General features: G+C 27.8%; 4 protein-coding genes across 4 annotated transcripts; all 4 read left to right on the forward strand.

Moving 5' to 3' along the window:
* Positions 1 to 452: 452 nt before the first annotated feature.
* Positions 453 to 2,405, forward strand: MKS88_000727 (vacuolar protein sorting-associated protein VTA1; the record flags this gene model as incomplete). The annotated part of the gene is made up of 7 exons (XM_067218546.1): positions 453 to 561; positions 816 to 887; positions 1,052 to 1,147; positions 1,273 to 1,518; positions 1,670 to 1,810; positions 2,017 to 2,088; positions 2,338 to 2,405. The coding sequence occupies 7 exons, from the start codon at positions 453 to 455 to the stop codon at positions 2,403 to 2,405; spliced, it is 804 nt and encodes a 267-aa protein (XP_067075509.1).
* Positions 2,406 to 4,049: 1,644 nt separating this feature from the next.
* On the forward strand, positions 4,050 to 5,840 carry MKS88_000728 (aspartate--tRNA ligase; the record flags this gene model as incomplete). Its single annotated transcript, XM_067218558.1, has 1 exon — positions 4,050 to 5,840. One exon carries the CDS (start codon positions 4,050 to 4,052, stop codon positions 5,838 to 5,840), a length of 1,791 nt encoding a protein of 596 aa, XP_067075510.1.
* A 1,546-nt stretch (positions 5,841 to 7,386) lies between these two features.
* Positions 7,387 to 9,084, forward strand: MKS88_000729 (seipin domain-containing protein; the record flags this gene model as incomplete). Its single annotated transcript, XM_067218568.1, has 1 exon — positions 7,387 to 9,084. The coding sequence occupies one exon, from the start codon at positions 7,387 to 7,389 to the stop codon at positions 9,082 to 9,084; it is 1,698 nt and encodes a 565-aa protein (XP_067075511.1).
* Positions 9,085 to 11,007: 1,923 nt separating this feature from the next.
* Positions 11,008 to 14,769, forward strand: MKS88_000730 (DNA mismatch repair protein PMS1; the record flags this gene model as incomplete). The annotated part of the gene is made up of 2 exons (XM_067218579.1): positions 11,008 to 14,297; positions 14,460 to 14,769. The coding sequence occupies 2 exons, from the start codon at positions 11,008 to 11,010 to the stop codon at positions 14,767 to 14,769; spliced, it is 3,600 nt and encodes a 1,199-aa protein (XP_067075512.1).
* Positions 14,770 to 14,814: the final 45 nt, after the last annotated feature.

Here is a 14,814-nt window from a genome sequence, read left to right on the forward strand (position 1 = left end):
AAAATTGTGAACTTGTGTAAATATTTGTAAGTGCCACTGGTAAACAATAGCTGATAGGTACTTTTTATAAATAATTTTTTTTTTCTTGCCCAAACACATTCAATATTAAGCACACCATATAAACAATTTTAAATAGTTACAACAACAAAAAAAAAAAAAAAAAAGTCTATCTTTTTGGACGAATTTACGTTGTTCGTATGTTAAAAAATTTAACTGTTCTCGCTTATCATTTCACCTGTAAAGTTTTCAATTCGAGAGTTAACAAACGTTGAAGGGAAAAAAAAAATAAAAATACATGCATACGACAGTATATGAATAACGCAGAACATGCATAAATATGCAAGGTCCTATACATTTACATACATGCGTATATACATACATACACATATAGTTCTAAACCTAGTAACGTCAATTTTACACCTTTTGTAATAAGTAAAGAAAACGTACTAAAAATGCACGAAGGGGAGGAAGCAAATTCAGAAGAAAACAAAAAAGTTAATATAAAGTCTATTCATTTTATATTAAAGAAATCGGAGGAGTTGGAAAAGGATCATTTATTAGGTACAACTGTATAGGGTAAAATGGGAGAAGCTTTTGCTACAGACGCTTCGTAAAAATTTATGTATTTGTGTGTGCAAACGGGTATGTGTGGGTGTATACATACATGTATATTTTTTGTTTTTATGCTATTCCTGCTTCTTTTCAGAGGGTGAACAGTCTTGAAACGAGCATTTATATATATATATATATATTTTTTTTTTTTTTTCATTATTTTTTCCCTTATTTTTTATTATCGCCCCTTTTTCAATGCGTAGTTTCCTTTCTCTGTACACTTTACATTGCCGAGCAATTAAATAATTACCTCAAAAATAATTATGGCGATACAGGTACAAAGTAGTATACAACAAGAGCGAGCGTGAAACTCATTTACAAAAAGTAAAAAAATATGAATAAGCATAAAGAGTTTAAAATAGGAGAAGATATAAGGACGTGTTTACGTTAACAATATACAATTCTATCTTTTTTCTTTTTTTTTCTATTTTTAAAGAAGCGAAAAACATTATGATAAAATGCATAGATAAAGCTGAACAAATCAGGCCATTATTTGACTCGGTAGACTACAATAAGTTAGCTGATTTTTGCAAAAGTAAACATGAAACTGGACACTTAAGAAGTGCATAGGCGCTTGCAGGATAATATGCTTCTACGTATACTTCTATGTATGCATGCGCGCACTTACGTGTACATGTATGTATTTTTTTCCTCGTACAGAGTTATTCTTAGCAGCTGATAAATGCGATAGAAATGAGGAGATGACAAAAAGAACAATGCACATGTTTTTCACTTCGCAAATATTTTATGAAATACTTAATCACTTTAGACAACTAGATGATGATGAAAAAGAAAAATACATGTATGCTAAATATAAGACCATATACTTAAAAAAGTGTTTTGACAAAGATATAAAACCCGAGTCAGGCTTACCAGTGGAACAAAAGGGAGAAACTTCGCTTTCAGGTTTTCTACGTTATTTACAGTTTTAGATAGTAGAGCATCTAATGTGCCTACATACATACGTGCCCAGATGCAAGCGAATATACATGCATAGATACATTCCCGTATACAGGTATATATGCATACATATGTGTATGTGCGCGCTTGTTACTAGCAGAGTCCGATGGAGAGATCAGGAAAGAGGGAAAAGAAATGAACGAAAAATCGGCCCATAATGAAACAATAAATGAAAAAATTATCATAAAAAATGATAACCACAATAATTATTTTGAGGATATTAAGGAACTTGAATTGGGTTAAAAAAAAAAAAAAAAAATTAAGATTAAAAAATAAAAAATAAAAAACGATTAAATATATGAAGTGAAATAAAAATTTTGCACAGAGTAACGTGCGACATAATCATCATATTCGTGCTACATAAAAATATATACATATTTGTATACATATATATATGTTTATTGGAGTGAGCAAATTTTTTTTTTTTTTTTTTATTATGAACAGATAAGTGCAAAAAAGTAGAAAAAAATGTGGATTTTGCCTTAAGTTTAAGGCACGCCCAATATGCCGTAAATGGTCCATAAGAAAATGCACGAAAAGACGTACAAATTCATTTGTACAAATATACACAAATATGCTCATGTACACACAAATATGTGCAGTACACCCCAATACAATTAAATAATTATACAAATATAATAATACATTGTTGCTGTTTTTACATTTGGTTTGTCCTAAACCCCTATATATTGGTATAATTCAAATGCTACAAGTATATGCATATTTGTATAAATATGTGTATATTTTTTCATGTCATTAATTCAGCCATAATGTTTGAAGATTTGACCACAGCAAAACGAGAATTACAACTTGCCCTCTCATACCTGGAATAGCCGTTTTAAGCTAAGAACGTAAATTTTTTTAATGTCATTCTGTTATTCCTCCTCTTTCGAATTTTATAAATTTTTCATAATTCATAATATTTCTTTGGACAAGAGTCCAAACAAAGGAAAAATAAAACCAAATAACATAATATCGAAGAATTAACCGCTCAAAATATAACACCCGTTAGGTATGTATGCATGTAGGTATGTTTGTATGTATATATGTATGTGTGTATGTATATACGTATGTGTGTATGTATATATGTATATTTGTATGTATATACGTATGTGTGTATGTATATATGTATATTTGTATGTATATATGTATGTGTGTATGTATATACGTATGTTTGTATGTATATATGTATATTTGTATGTATATATGTATGTGTGTATATATATATTTATGTTTGTATGTATATATATTCTCAATGCTGGTGGTATTAATATTCACAATTTAATGAGCTAACTTTTTTTTTTTTTTTTTTTTGTATAACCATTTCTACCTTAGTGAAAAATGCGCAATTTCGCTTAATTTAATTAAATTTAATCTAAGCTTTTTTTTTTTTTATGTTTTATAAATATATATATATATATATATATGTATACACATTTATGCACATATGTATATATGTACGTTTGTATGTACAACATGTCCATGGCGCTACAATGGTAAAGCTCCTACGACAGAGATACCCCATTACCTACTTATTAACAATTATTCTTTGTTCATATTAAATGAGTATACTTAAACACATCTAACTTATCATAAAAGGATAAAATTAATATTATTAAGCTCTAATGAGCAATATAAAACATCAATTTATTTTTCGTTAATTTATTGCGGGCATCTCAATATGTAATGTGGAAAAGTTTTGCTTTAAAAAAAAAAAAAAAAAAATTTATAACACTACAGAACAACACAATAATGATTGCAACATGAACAATTGCGGCAATTACAATGACATTTAACCCTTTAAGTGGAACACTGTTGTTTTTCCCCAATTATTTTTGTAAGAACTTAAAGTTAAGCACAAAACGGACAACGTATACGTGATGTATAGTTCATATAATATATAAATATATACAAATATATGTATATATATATGTACATACATATTAAACTATCCTCATGCATTTAGCATCATATTTGTGCCCCCTTTGAGGGTGAATTAGCTGATCATATATATTCACCACTTATATAATCAGATAAGGGTATTCCTTGAGAAACGGTTTTTCATGATTTTTTATTTTATTTTTTATTTTTATTTGTTTTTTGTTTCATTTTTTGTTTCATTTTTTCATTCTTTATTTATTTAATTATGTCGCAAGAGTACCAGGCATGTTCACATTTCGTGCAACAATTAGTACATTAATTGATATATTTTTTTTTTTTTTCTTTTTTTAAACTGATATGTTAAGAAAAAAAGAAGAAAGGAAAGTAAAGGTAGGAATAGAAAAAAAAAGAAAGGAATATAAAGTAAAGAGAAAGAGACCCTCCCTCTGCTTCCTGTTCATAGCATGCGAAGTTACTACTTCACTCTAAATAGATTTCATCAGATAAAAAACATTACTATAAAATCATACAAATTAAGGAGCATTTTTATAGTTGATAAAAACAAATTGAATAATTTTTTTTTTTTTATGAACAAAATGGAAGGAGAAAATGCAAATATGAACAATAACTTTATAGATGAAGTAAGTGATAAGAAGAAAGAAAAGAAGGCAAAAAAGCTAGCTGAAAAAGAAATGAAATTAGCAAAAAAAGCAGAAAGAGAAAATTTAAAAAATGAAGCGAACAAAATTTTAGAATACGTATGTGAGGATATTAATAAAGATACCTATGGGTACATCAATATTTCAAGGATTAAAGAAAATAGTGACAACATAAAATTGTATAATTTAGAAGAGATATACAATTTATTAGAAAAGAAGGATTGTATTTACGAAAGTGAGAAGTTGGAGGATGGTACAAATAACATAAATGGTAACGGCAATAGTGATTATAATGATAGTACGGATAATTGTGATAAATTGGGAATGGACATGACGGACAGACAGATGAACAAGTTAGCATATGATGAATTAATGGGAAAAAAAATATGGACAAGGGGAAGGATTCATGATATTAGGAGCAAGGGTTCATTAGCATTTATTATTTTGAGATATAAATTTTACTCATTACAATGTATACTAGATATTAAACATAATAATAATGATAAGAATATGATGAAATGGGTTAGTAACTTATCTTTAGAATCTATCGTAGACATATATGGGAAATTAATTAAGCCAGAAGTACCTATAGATAGTACGAATATAAAATATGAAATTCATATAAATAAAATTTTTTGTATAAGTAGAACAACAAAAGAAATACCTTTTTTATTAAAAGATGCTAATATGAAAGAAACATCTGAAGAGGGTACGATTAAAGTAAATCAAGATAACCGACTCAACAATAGATGTATTGATTTGCGTACATATGCAAATTTTAGTATTTTCGCACTTCAATCACAAATTTGTAAAATTTTTAGAGATTTTTTATATCAACATAATTTTATAGAAATACATACTCCAAAATTATTAGGTGAAAGTAGTGAAGGTGGAGCTAATGCATTCCAGATAAATTATTTTAATCAAAAAGGCTTTTTAGCTCAATCACCACAATTATATAAACAGATGTGTATTAATTCAGGATTTGATCGAGTGTTTGAAATAGCCCCAGTTTTTAGAGCTGAAAATAGTAACACATACAGACACCTATGTGAATATGTATCTTTAGATATTGAAATGACCTATAAATATGATTATATGGAAAATGTTTATTTCTATGATTCTTTATTTAAACATATTTTTAAGCATCTATCCAATTTAGAAAAAAATAAAATGTTTATAAAAATTATAAAAAATCAATACCCAGGGGAAGATTTTAAATGGTTAGAAGTTACACCAATTTTTACTTATATAGAGGCAATAGAGATATTAATAAAACATAATAAATTAAATCTAAAAGAAGAAGAAATTTTAACCTATGATATGACAACAGATATGGAAAAGGAGCTAGGAAAAATTATTAAGGTTTCTCATAATACGGACTATTACATTATTGTTAATTTTCCTTCAGCATTAAGGCCTTTTTATACCATGTATAATGAAAGGGACCCCAAAATTTCAAACTCTTATGATTTTTTTATGAGGGGTGAGGAAATATTATCAGGTTCTCAAAGAATTAGTGATGTTAAATTATTAATAAATAATATAAATCTATTCAAGTTAGATATCAACAAACTGAATTTTTATGTTGATTCCTTTGCGTATTCATCTTACCCACACTCGGGTTGTGGTATAGGACTAGAAAGAGTACTCATGCTTTTCCTTGGTCTAAACAATATCAGAAAAACTTCTCTTTTTCCAAGGGACCCCAAGAGATTAGTGCCGTAAAATGGGAAAAAAGGGGGTTATAAATATATTTGACTTATTCATATATATGAGAAGAAAAAAAAAAAAAAAAGCAAAAATGTACGTACGAAAAATTGGAAACATTATTGTGTAGTTCACAGCCATTCGGCATACGCTTAATTAAAGGGGAGAGTTTTCCTCATTTGTGCTAACTGCATAACGGTGTGCACCATATACAGAAAAAAATAAAATAAAATAAAATAGTAAACATGCATGACATTTTTTTTTAAAAAAGAGGCACACTTGTATATATATATGTATATGTATATATATATATATATATATATAGAAAGATATATACATTTATATGTTTGTATACGCGAACAATGGCGACCACATTATTGCTACTTTCTTCCATGTGTGAACAGATTTTTTTATTACAGCATTTTCCATTTTGAAAGATTTAAAGTTATGTAAACATTCTTATGTAGCAAAATTTATTAATTTTTTTTATTTTTCTACCTATTTTATTAAAACATTTTTAAGGTTCCTTGTACTAAAAACTGTTCGAGGGGAAGCATTAAAAAATTTAAATAAGAAAATGTATTATGTAAAATTTTTAAAAATTTTACAAGATTTTGCAAAATTCTCTACCAAGGGAGTTTTTCCTACATGATATTCCCCTTTTTCTATTTTTAACCAAACTGGATATACAAGCACATACTTATATATATATTATATATATATATATATATATATATATATATATATATATATATAGGTATTGTACGTAATTGCATAAGCATATGGATCAATTTTTTTTTTTTTCTGAATAACAAGAAGGTACACACGAGTTCCTTGCTTCTCTCGATTATCCCGATCTACTTTTTGCATGTTTAAAATAAAAAAATAAATAACTTTCTCTTATTTGTACAATTACTAATTTTGTCATGTAATGAAATTTCCATAAGCTTATAATTTTTTTAATTTTTTTTTTTTTTTTTTTTTTTGTAAGTATATATAAAAACAAAAGAAAAAATTAAAAATTAATAATGAAACATAAAACGCACACAAAAAAAAAAGAAAAAGAAAAATATATTAACCCACTGTACGAGCAACATCGTACAGAAACCTTAACACGTATCATTCTTTTCATTTTTCAAATGTGTCATATATTAAGACGTAATTTTTTAATATTTTTATTTTGATATAAATGTTTTCTTATTTTTCTCCTTTACATTTTTTTTATTTTCTAAATTGCTTTAATCCGTGTAAGTTTATATATAATTGCAATAATGAATATGTTTCAGCATATTTTTATTTTTTATTTTTAAGTTTTTGGAAGGAATATCTATAGTTAATTACTAACAATTTAGCTAATCAAAAATTTTTTTTTTTTTTTTTTGTGAAATTAATTATTAACTACGCATAAAGAAAAGGGTAAAATAAAACTGGGAATAGTACAAGTTATATATCTATTCCATTAAGTAATATTTGAGGGTATGTAATACATTGTGAGGAGAGTATATACTCTCATTTTTGTTACCATTCAAAAATATAATGTTTAAAAGGGAAGCTGATTAATACCATGGATAAACACAATCACAGGATTGACAGATTAGGTAGTGGGAGTGGTGAACATATATGGGAAGAAGTAGGTGAAACAGAAGAGAAAGTAGATAAAGTGGTACGGGAAGAGGTTGTTGCAGGGGGAAATACATCAGATGAGGTAGTGAATGACCTAGTGGAGGAAGTAGTAAGTGAAGCAATGAACCAATCGGAAGACGAATCAATAGACGAAACGACACATGAAACGGAAGATGAAACATCAAATGAACCGGTAGGTGGACCGGTAGAAGAACATGTAGAAGAACAAGTAGACGAACCGGTAGAAGAACAGGTAGAACAAGTAGACAAATCGGCAGATGAACCTATAGACAAAGGTGTGGCTAATTCCAACCCAAACTGCAGAAACAGGGAGGACGAAACTCACTCTAGAAATATAAAACACTTTTGTAAATTAAAAAAAAAATACTTGTACCTTAAGAAAAGGGAATATGCATCATTTAGATATAAAAAAAAGAGGAAAAGAAAAAGGAAGGACAGTAAACATCTTTTGAATTCAATTTCAGAAGCATTAAGTCATATAATTAAATATATGAATAAAAAATACGTTAAAATGAAAAGACATTTTAAAAACACCTTTCCTAATTTAAATATTAAACGGTTCTTATATGTGTTGCTATTATATTTACTGATAAATGTAGCATTATTTCTTTTCTCCATATTTATGTATTTCTTTGTGTATTTTTATCTCATTCCACAGAATAAATATATTTATCCTATAGATTTTTCTTTAGCGAGAAATCCCATTGAAGATTATTTAAAGAGTAAAATTTATGATCATGACACAAATTATATGGGGGATAATTCCACTTGTCCTAGCATGAACAAATCGGAAGATTTGTATTTGAAACATTTACATTCTATTAAAAGTGAAATTTTAAATAGTATAAAAAGTAAAGGTACTTGTTGCTGCTCCGAAAAATGGAACAATATGTCATATGATAATATTTTTCCATTTCGATATAAAAGGGAAAGTTATAAAAATAATGAAAAATTACATCTTTTTGATGATGAAATAGAGTATAAATATTTACAAAATAATATATTAATAGGTCAGGCAAATTTTCAAAACGTTTCAAATGAAGAAAAGTCAAACAAGAATGAAAGTTTTTATAAATTTTTTATACCCCTTTCGAGAAAGCAAAAAAAAATAAGTACTCTTAATATAAAAAAAGGTTATAAAATTGACGTTGTTCTAAATTTTTCATATATGAATAATGATTACAACGATAAATTTAGTTTCCTTCAACTAGAAACCGACATTTTTAGCAAAAATGATGATATTATTTTAAGAAAAGAAAAGATGCATATTAATAATAAAAATTATGACTTTATAAATAAATTATATTTATTTCTTAATGCTCCTTTTTATTTTTTTAACGTACTTAATCGCAGAACTACTGAAATAAGTTTAGTGAATGATTATGAATATATGACAGATTTCCACAAAATTAAAATATATATATACCCACCAATACAAATTTATGAAGCTTATGTAGTTGTGCTAGTGTATTCTAATTTCATTTATTATTATATATATAAATACCCTTTTCTCTTTTTTTATGTCTTTATTTTCACATTATCTTCCTTCTTAATTTTTGTAAATACAATCCTTTTCCTTCTAGTAGGATTATATTATTACCTCCTCAATAAAATATGAAAAAAGGAAAAAGAAAAAGGAGAAAAGAAAAAAAAAAAAAAAATAGAAAGCACTCTTAATTTAATGTAGGGAAGAAAGAAGTATACGGGACTTTATACAATTTTTTGTTCACTTCCTCAAACGTTGGTGACGCAAAATTAATTCGAATCAAATATTGCGGAATAAACCCAATAAATAAATTTGAAGACACGGTAATTTTTCACTGCAAAAAGGGGAAAAAAGGAATTTTTGTTTTTCATTGTTCATTGTTCGTGAGTAAAATCGTATATATACATACACACACATACATAATAATATTTTATTTCTTTTGATATGGTAAAATATTCTTTATAGTACATTTTAAAATGATGAAAATGATTTATATATGATAAAAACAATTTTTATATGATGAAATTGATTTTTATATGATGAAATTGATTTTTATATGATGAAATTGATTTTTATATCATAAAAACGATTTTTATATGATGAAATTGATTTTTATATGATGAAATTGATTTTTATATGATGAAATGATTTTGAATGATTATTTTTTATTTTTTCATTTGAAAAAGGAGTATAAACAAAAAGAAACAATCCCAAAGGAAACTACTTTGTCTTAAATCGAACGTTTTAACTTCAAATTTTTTTTTTTATTTTTACCTCCTTTTACAAATTTGCTCGTTTTTTTAAGCCCAATTATAAATATTTTTTTGAGAATTTGTTTGAAAAGGATTTTATGCTTCACTCTGTTTTGTGCATATATAGTAATATATATATGTATATATATATATATGCACCATTTATATATGCATATCCTTTAAGAACTTGTATGGCTAAATGTAATCTGATTGTAAAATAGTTACCCGTAGGACATGTAATAATAATAATATTATATAGTTTTTTCTTTACTGCATTTAAAATTTTTGGTTGATAAAAATTAATACTTGCGAAAACGCAAAATTAATTCATAAAATAAATGAATAACTTAGGGGTAACCCACCTATTACTGTAGTGCAGCAGTAATTTATATGTATATACATATGTGTATATGCAGCGAACATACTTAAATTTTTCCTAACCGCTTTATTGAAGAAAATAGGGAGTTATTAGACATTATTTATATGCTGACTACCATATGAAAAAAGCATTTATTTCATTTGATGTCAATTTTTTTTTCTTTTACTTTTTAAAATTATTTTAAAGTTTAATTCGTTTCAAATATAACTTTGCGGTAAACGGGTTATATAAAATTACTTGTAAAAATTTTTAATTTAAAAATTTCGAAGAGTTAATTCTTTTTGGCTTTTTCCATTTAAAGGCATGTATGTGCATATGTACATACTTAATACGTGATGCATAATACATTTGTACATGCACGTATATGGGTGCCTACAATAAATACATCGAACGTTTCCTTTTTAAGTTAATAACTCTTTTTTAAATAATTGTATCTAACGCTTGGTAGTTTAAGCATGCACGATTAATTGGAAACATTCTTGCATTTTTGATTCATGCTGGTGAATTCGATATTGCTCCTAGTGCTGTTGCTACTCCTACTGTTATTGATTTTTACTGTTATTTTTAATTTTTTTTTTTTGAATACCTTATTAATACATAATTTTTTAAGTTAACCACTTTGGTGTACTTTTTTTGTTACATTTTTTTTTCCGTCATTTTTATTTCGTCATTTTTTTTCCTTCATTTTTTTTTCCTTCATTTTTTTCCTCTTCTTTTCTCGACGAGTGTTTTTTTTATATACCCGAGATTGGTACAGCGTTTCCATTTTCTGTCTCGTTATTTTTCTCTTAGCTTGGCCAACTATTTATTTGACTGAGTGCCTGTCGTTTAACTGGTTCCCCAGTACTGACCTAGCTACCTTCCCCCACCCTCACCACACAAACATACACACACACACTCTACATACGTATGTGTATGGCATAAATGAAGATTCATAACATTGGTGAAGAGTCGATCCATAACATCTGCAGTAGCCAAGTTATATTTACGTTAAGTAGTGTCGTAAAAGAATTAGTGGAAAATTCGATAGATGCAGGTGCAAACGAAATAAAAATAAAACTAGTAGAAAATGGAATAAAATTAATAGAGGTTAATGATAATGGGATAGGAATAAAAAGAGTAAATTTTGAAAATGTTTGTGCTAGACATGCTACATCGAAAATAAGTGAATTTAATGATATACAAAATTCTTTAAATACCTTAGGATTTAGAGGGGAAGCATTAAATTCATTATGTATGTTAAGTGATGTACATATTACTACAAAAAACGATGACTGTAGTGATCATGGTTATTTATTAAAATTTGATAAACTAGGAAAATTATATCATGAGGAGCCAATAGCTAGATTAAGAGGTACTACAGTTAGTTGTGAAAATATTTTTAAAAATATCCCAATAAGAAAAAAAGATTTCATAAAAAATATCAAAACTCAATTATCTGATTTATTACTTTTGATGCAACAATATGCTATAATTTATTATCATATAAAATTTGTTATTTATAATGTGGTTACTATTAAAGGGCATACAAAAAATATGAACTTGCTAATAACAAATGGAAATGAAAATATAAAAAAAAATTTCTATTCTATATATGGGAAAAAAAATATCGGGAATTTAATTGAACTAAATATTGATAATGAAGAATGGAAAATTAGAGGGTATATTAGTGATAACAATAGTGGAAGAAGAGATAAAGATTTACAGTTCTATTATATGAATAGTAGACCTGTACATATATTAAAAAATGTTAATAAAATTATTAACACTATTTATAGAGAATTTAACAGTAGATTATATCCCATTATTATTTGTAATATTCTGGCTGATCCAAAAAATGTAGATGTTAATGTGACACCTGATAAGAGGGAAATATTCTTTACTTTTGAAAACGAAATGTGTGAGCAAATTAAATTAGCGCTTGTTAAGTTACTTACTCCAAAAACCAGTAATCTAATTGATACACAAATTGGTGATTATTTTTTAAAAGTTAACAATATCGCACCCGCCAAAAATAATTATGCAGTGAAAACGGAAAACCATCAAGTGCTTTTAGAAGGGCAATCAAATGGCAATGTTGTTGGTATGAGCAGTTGTGCAAGGGCGCAAAATGGGTTCTTAAAAGAGGAGGATGTGTGTATTGGTAATTCGTATAGTAATGGCAGTGGGAGCGATTATGTTAACGGTGCTAACTACATCAGTGGTAACAATAAATATAGGTGTACTCACGAAGATGGAGCGTCGTACGAAAGAGACGAGGCTCATAGCGCACAGGTGAAAATACTCAATATGTGCGATGCGCATTGCACAAATGGTGAAGTGAAAAATGATAGAAATAACATAACCTTTTCCAATCCTGACTGTTCAGGTAATATGAACAAAGATATGCAGAAAAAAAAATATAAAGATTTGAGCTATCAACAGAATTGTGCTATAAGTGAATATGCTCCTACCACAGTTGTTAAAAGTGATCCAGATAATTATAAGGAATGCAGAAATGTATATTTTCCAACAGATAAGGAACAAAATGATTTTTATGATTCCTCAGGAATTAATGTAAAAAGTGAAAATGATAGCAGAGAAAATAATGTGTACTCCTATTCTTGTGCACAAATTGACCAAACCATTGTAAGTAGTGAAAAAATACGTCAAGAAAAGGAACTGTCAAACAATGGCGAAGCGGACTACTGGAGCCAATCGAAACGGATCGAGCGGCCTAATATGCCCACACAAGGTAAAGCTAACAATTACAATTACAACGTGGAAAATGTTCACAGCAACACAGACACATGCTCATATATAAAAGGTGGATATTATGACGACTCCAAGGTTTACGAGTACAAACTGGAAGGCGGTGACAACAACGAGATGTACGAGTATAAACAGGAAGGTGGTGACAACGAGGGGGTATACGAATACAAACTGGAAGGCGGTGACAACGAGGGGGTGTACGAATACAAACTGGAAGGCAATGACAATAAAGGGGTATACGAATACAAACTGGAAGATGGTAACGACGAAGGGGTATACGAACATAAACTGGATAGCGGCAAGAATGAGGGGGTGCATGAGCATAAACTGGATAGGGGAAAGAACGAGGGGGTGTACGAGTACAAATTAAAAAATGAAGAGGAAGAACAAAATAATAGAATAAATGAAAACGGTGAGGACTACTCCTTTGATGATTTAAAAGAGAATATAAGAAACAGCTGTATTAAGAACATTCCTATAGACATTAACATGTATATCAATAGGGAAAAAATGAAGAGGGGTTTTGACTATGATCAAATACATGTAATAAATTTAACAAATAGTGAAAAAATTAAGAATATTATTTTTCATAAAATGAAAGAGGAGGTAAAAGTAAATAATTATTTATGTTTAACAGATGACAAACAGGAAAATGAATATAAAGATTTATTTAATAGTAGTTTAAATCTAAGCGAAAGTAGTAGTACCCGCAATAGTAGTGATATTAATGCCATAAATAACAGTAGTGAAGATATTAACTTTAACAATATTGATGAAAAACAGAAGGACTTATATTTTAAATCAAATTTGTTCGATAAGTTAAAAATATGTGGACAATTTAACAAAGGATTTGTCATATCAAAAATTGATTTATTATATTTTAAAAATAGGAATAACCAAGAGGAGGAGGGAGAATTTAATAAAAATTATGATGGCACAGATTGTTATGAGGAAAAAAATGATAAGAGAAGTAACTATGCTTTATTTATAATAGATCAACATGCAGCTGATGAAAAATCAAACTTTGAAAAATATAATAAAGTATTCACAATGAAATCTCAAAAATTAATAAGTAAAATTGATTTGGAATTAAGTCCTGCACAAATACATATTGTTGAGAAAAATTTTGAAATATTTTTACAAAATGGATTTGAAGTTGAAATAGTTGAAGAACCAATTCATAAAAAAAGAAAAGTAACAGATATTACATCATACACGGAGGAAGAAACACTTATGGAGATAAAAGTGTATTTATTATCATTGCCTGTATTTAATGGGAAAATATTAGAAGTAGTGGATTTTATGTCCCTGTTGCATCATTTAACAGAATATCCCATAACGTATGATAAACATCATTTCGAATTATTCATCAAAAATAAGGATCAACCAAATAAAAAAACAGACACATGGTTTAATTATAACTTCCCGAGACCACAAAAGGTTTGGAGGATCCTGGCATCCAAGTAGGCGCGAGCGCAGGAAAAATGAGCGCACCCAAATTTGTATTTGCATATCCAAATTTGTATTTATACACGTACAATTGCATCTATTCACCTACAATTGCATTTGCGCTCATCTTTTCTCTTATATTCACATTTAAATTTCCCCCCCCCCCCACATCGCAGGGCCTGTCGAAACGCAATTATGGTTGGTAAGACACTAAATATCACAGAGATGATAAAGATAAAAAAAAAGTTGAGTGTACTGAAAAATCCGTGGAACTGCCCCCATGGCAGACCTACGATAAAGTATGTCATAAATGACATTGATATAAAAAACTGTTATAAAAATTACTACTTAAAATTATACGACGAAATTACAAATTTAATAATAACGAAAAATTACGAAGCATACAAATATTTATTTCATAATCATATTTTTTTTTTAATTATGTCTACTAAGCCATTATTGGGCCCAGTTTTAAAGTTTCATTAATTTATGTACGTCCTTTTTTGAAGCAAAAGGGAGCAAAAAGAAAAA

The sequence above is a fragment of the Plasmodium brasilianum genome, chromosome 2 (genome assembly GCF_023973825.1).
Source record: "Plasmodium brasilianum strain Bolivian I chromosome 2, whole genome shotgun sequence".
In the NCBI taxonomy this organism is placed as follows: domain Eukaryota; phylum Apicomplexa; class Aconoidasida; order Haemosporida; family Plasmodiidae; genus Plasmodium; species Plasmodium brasilianum.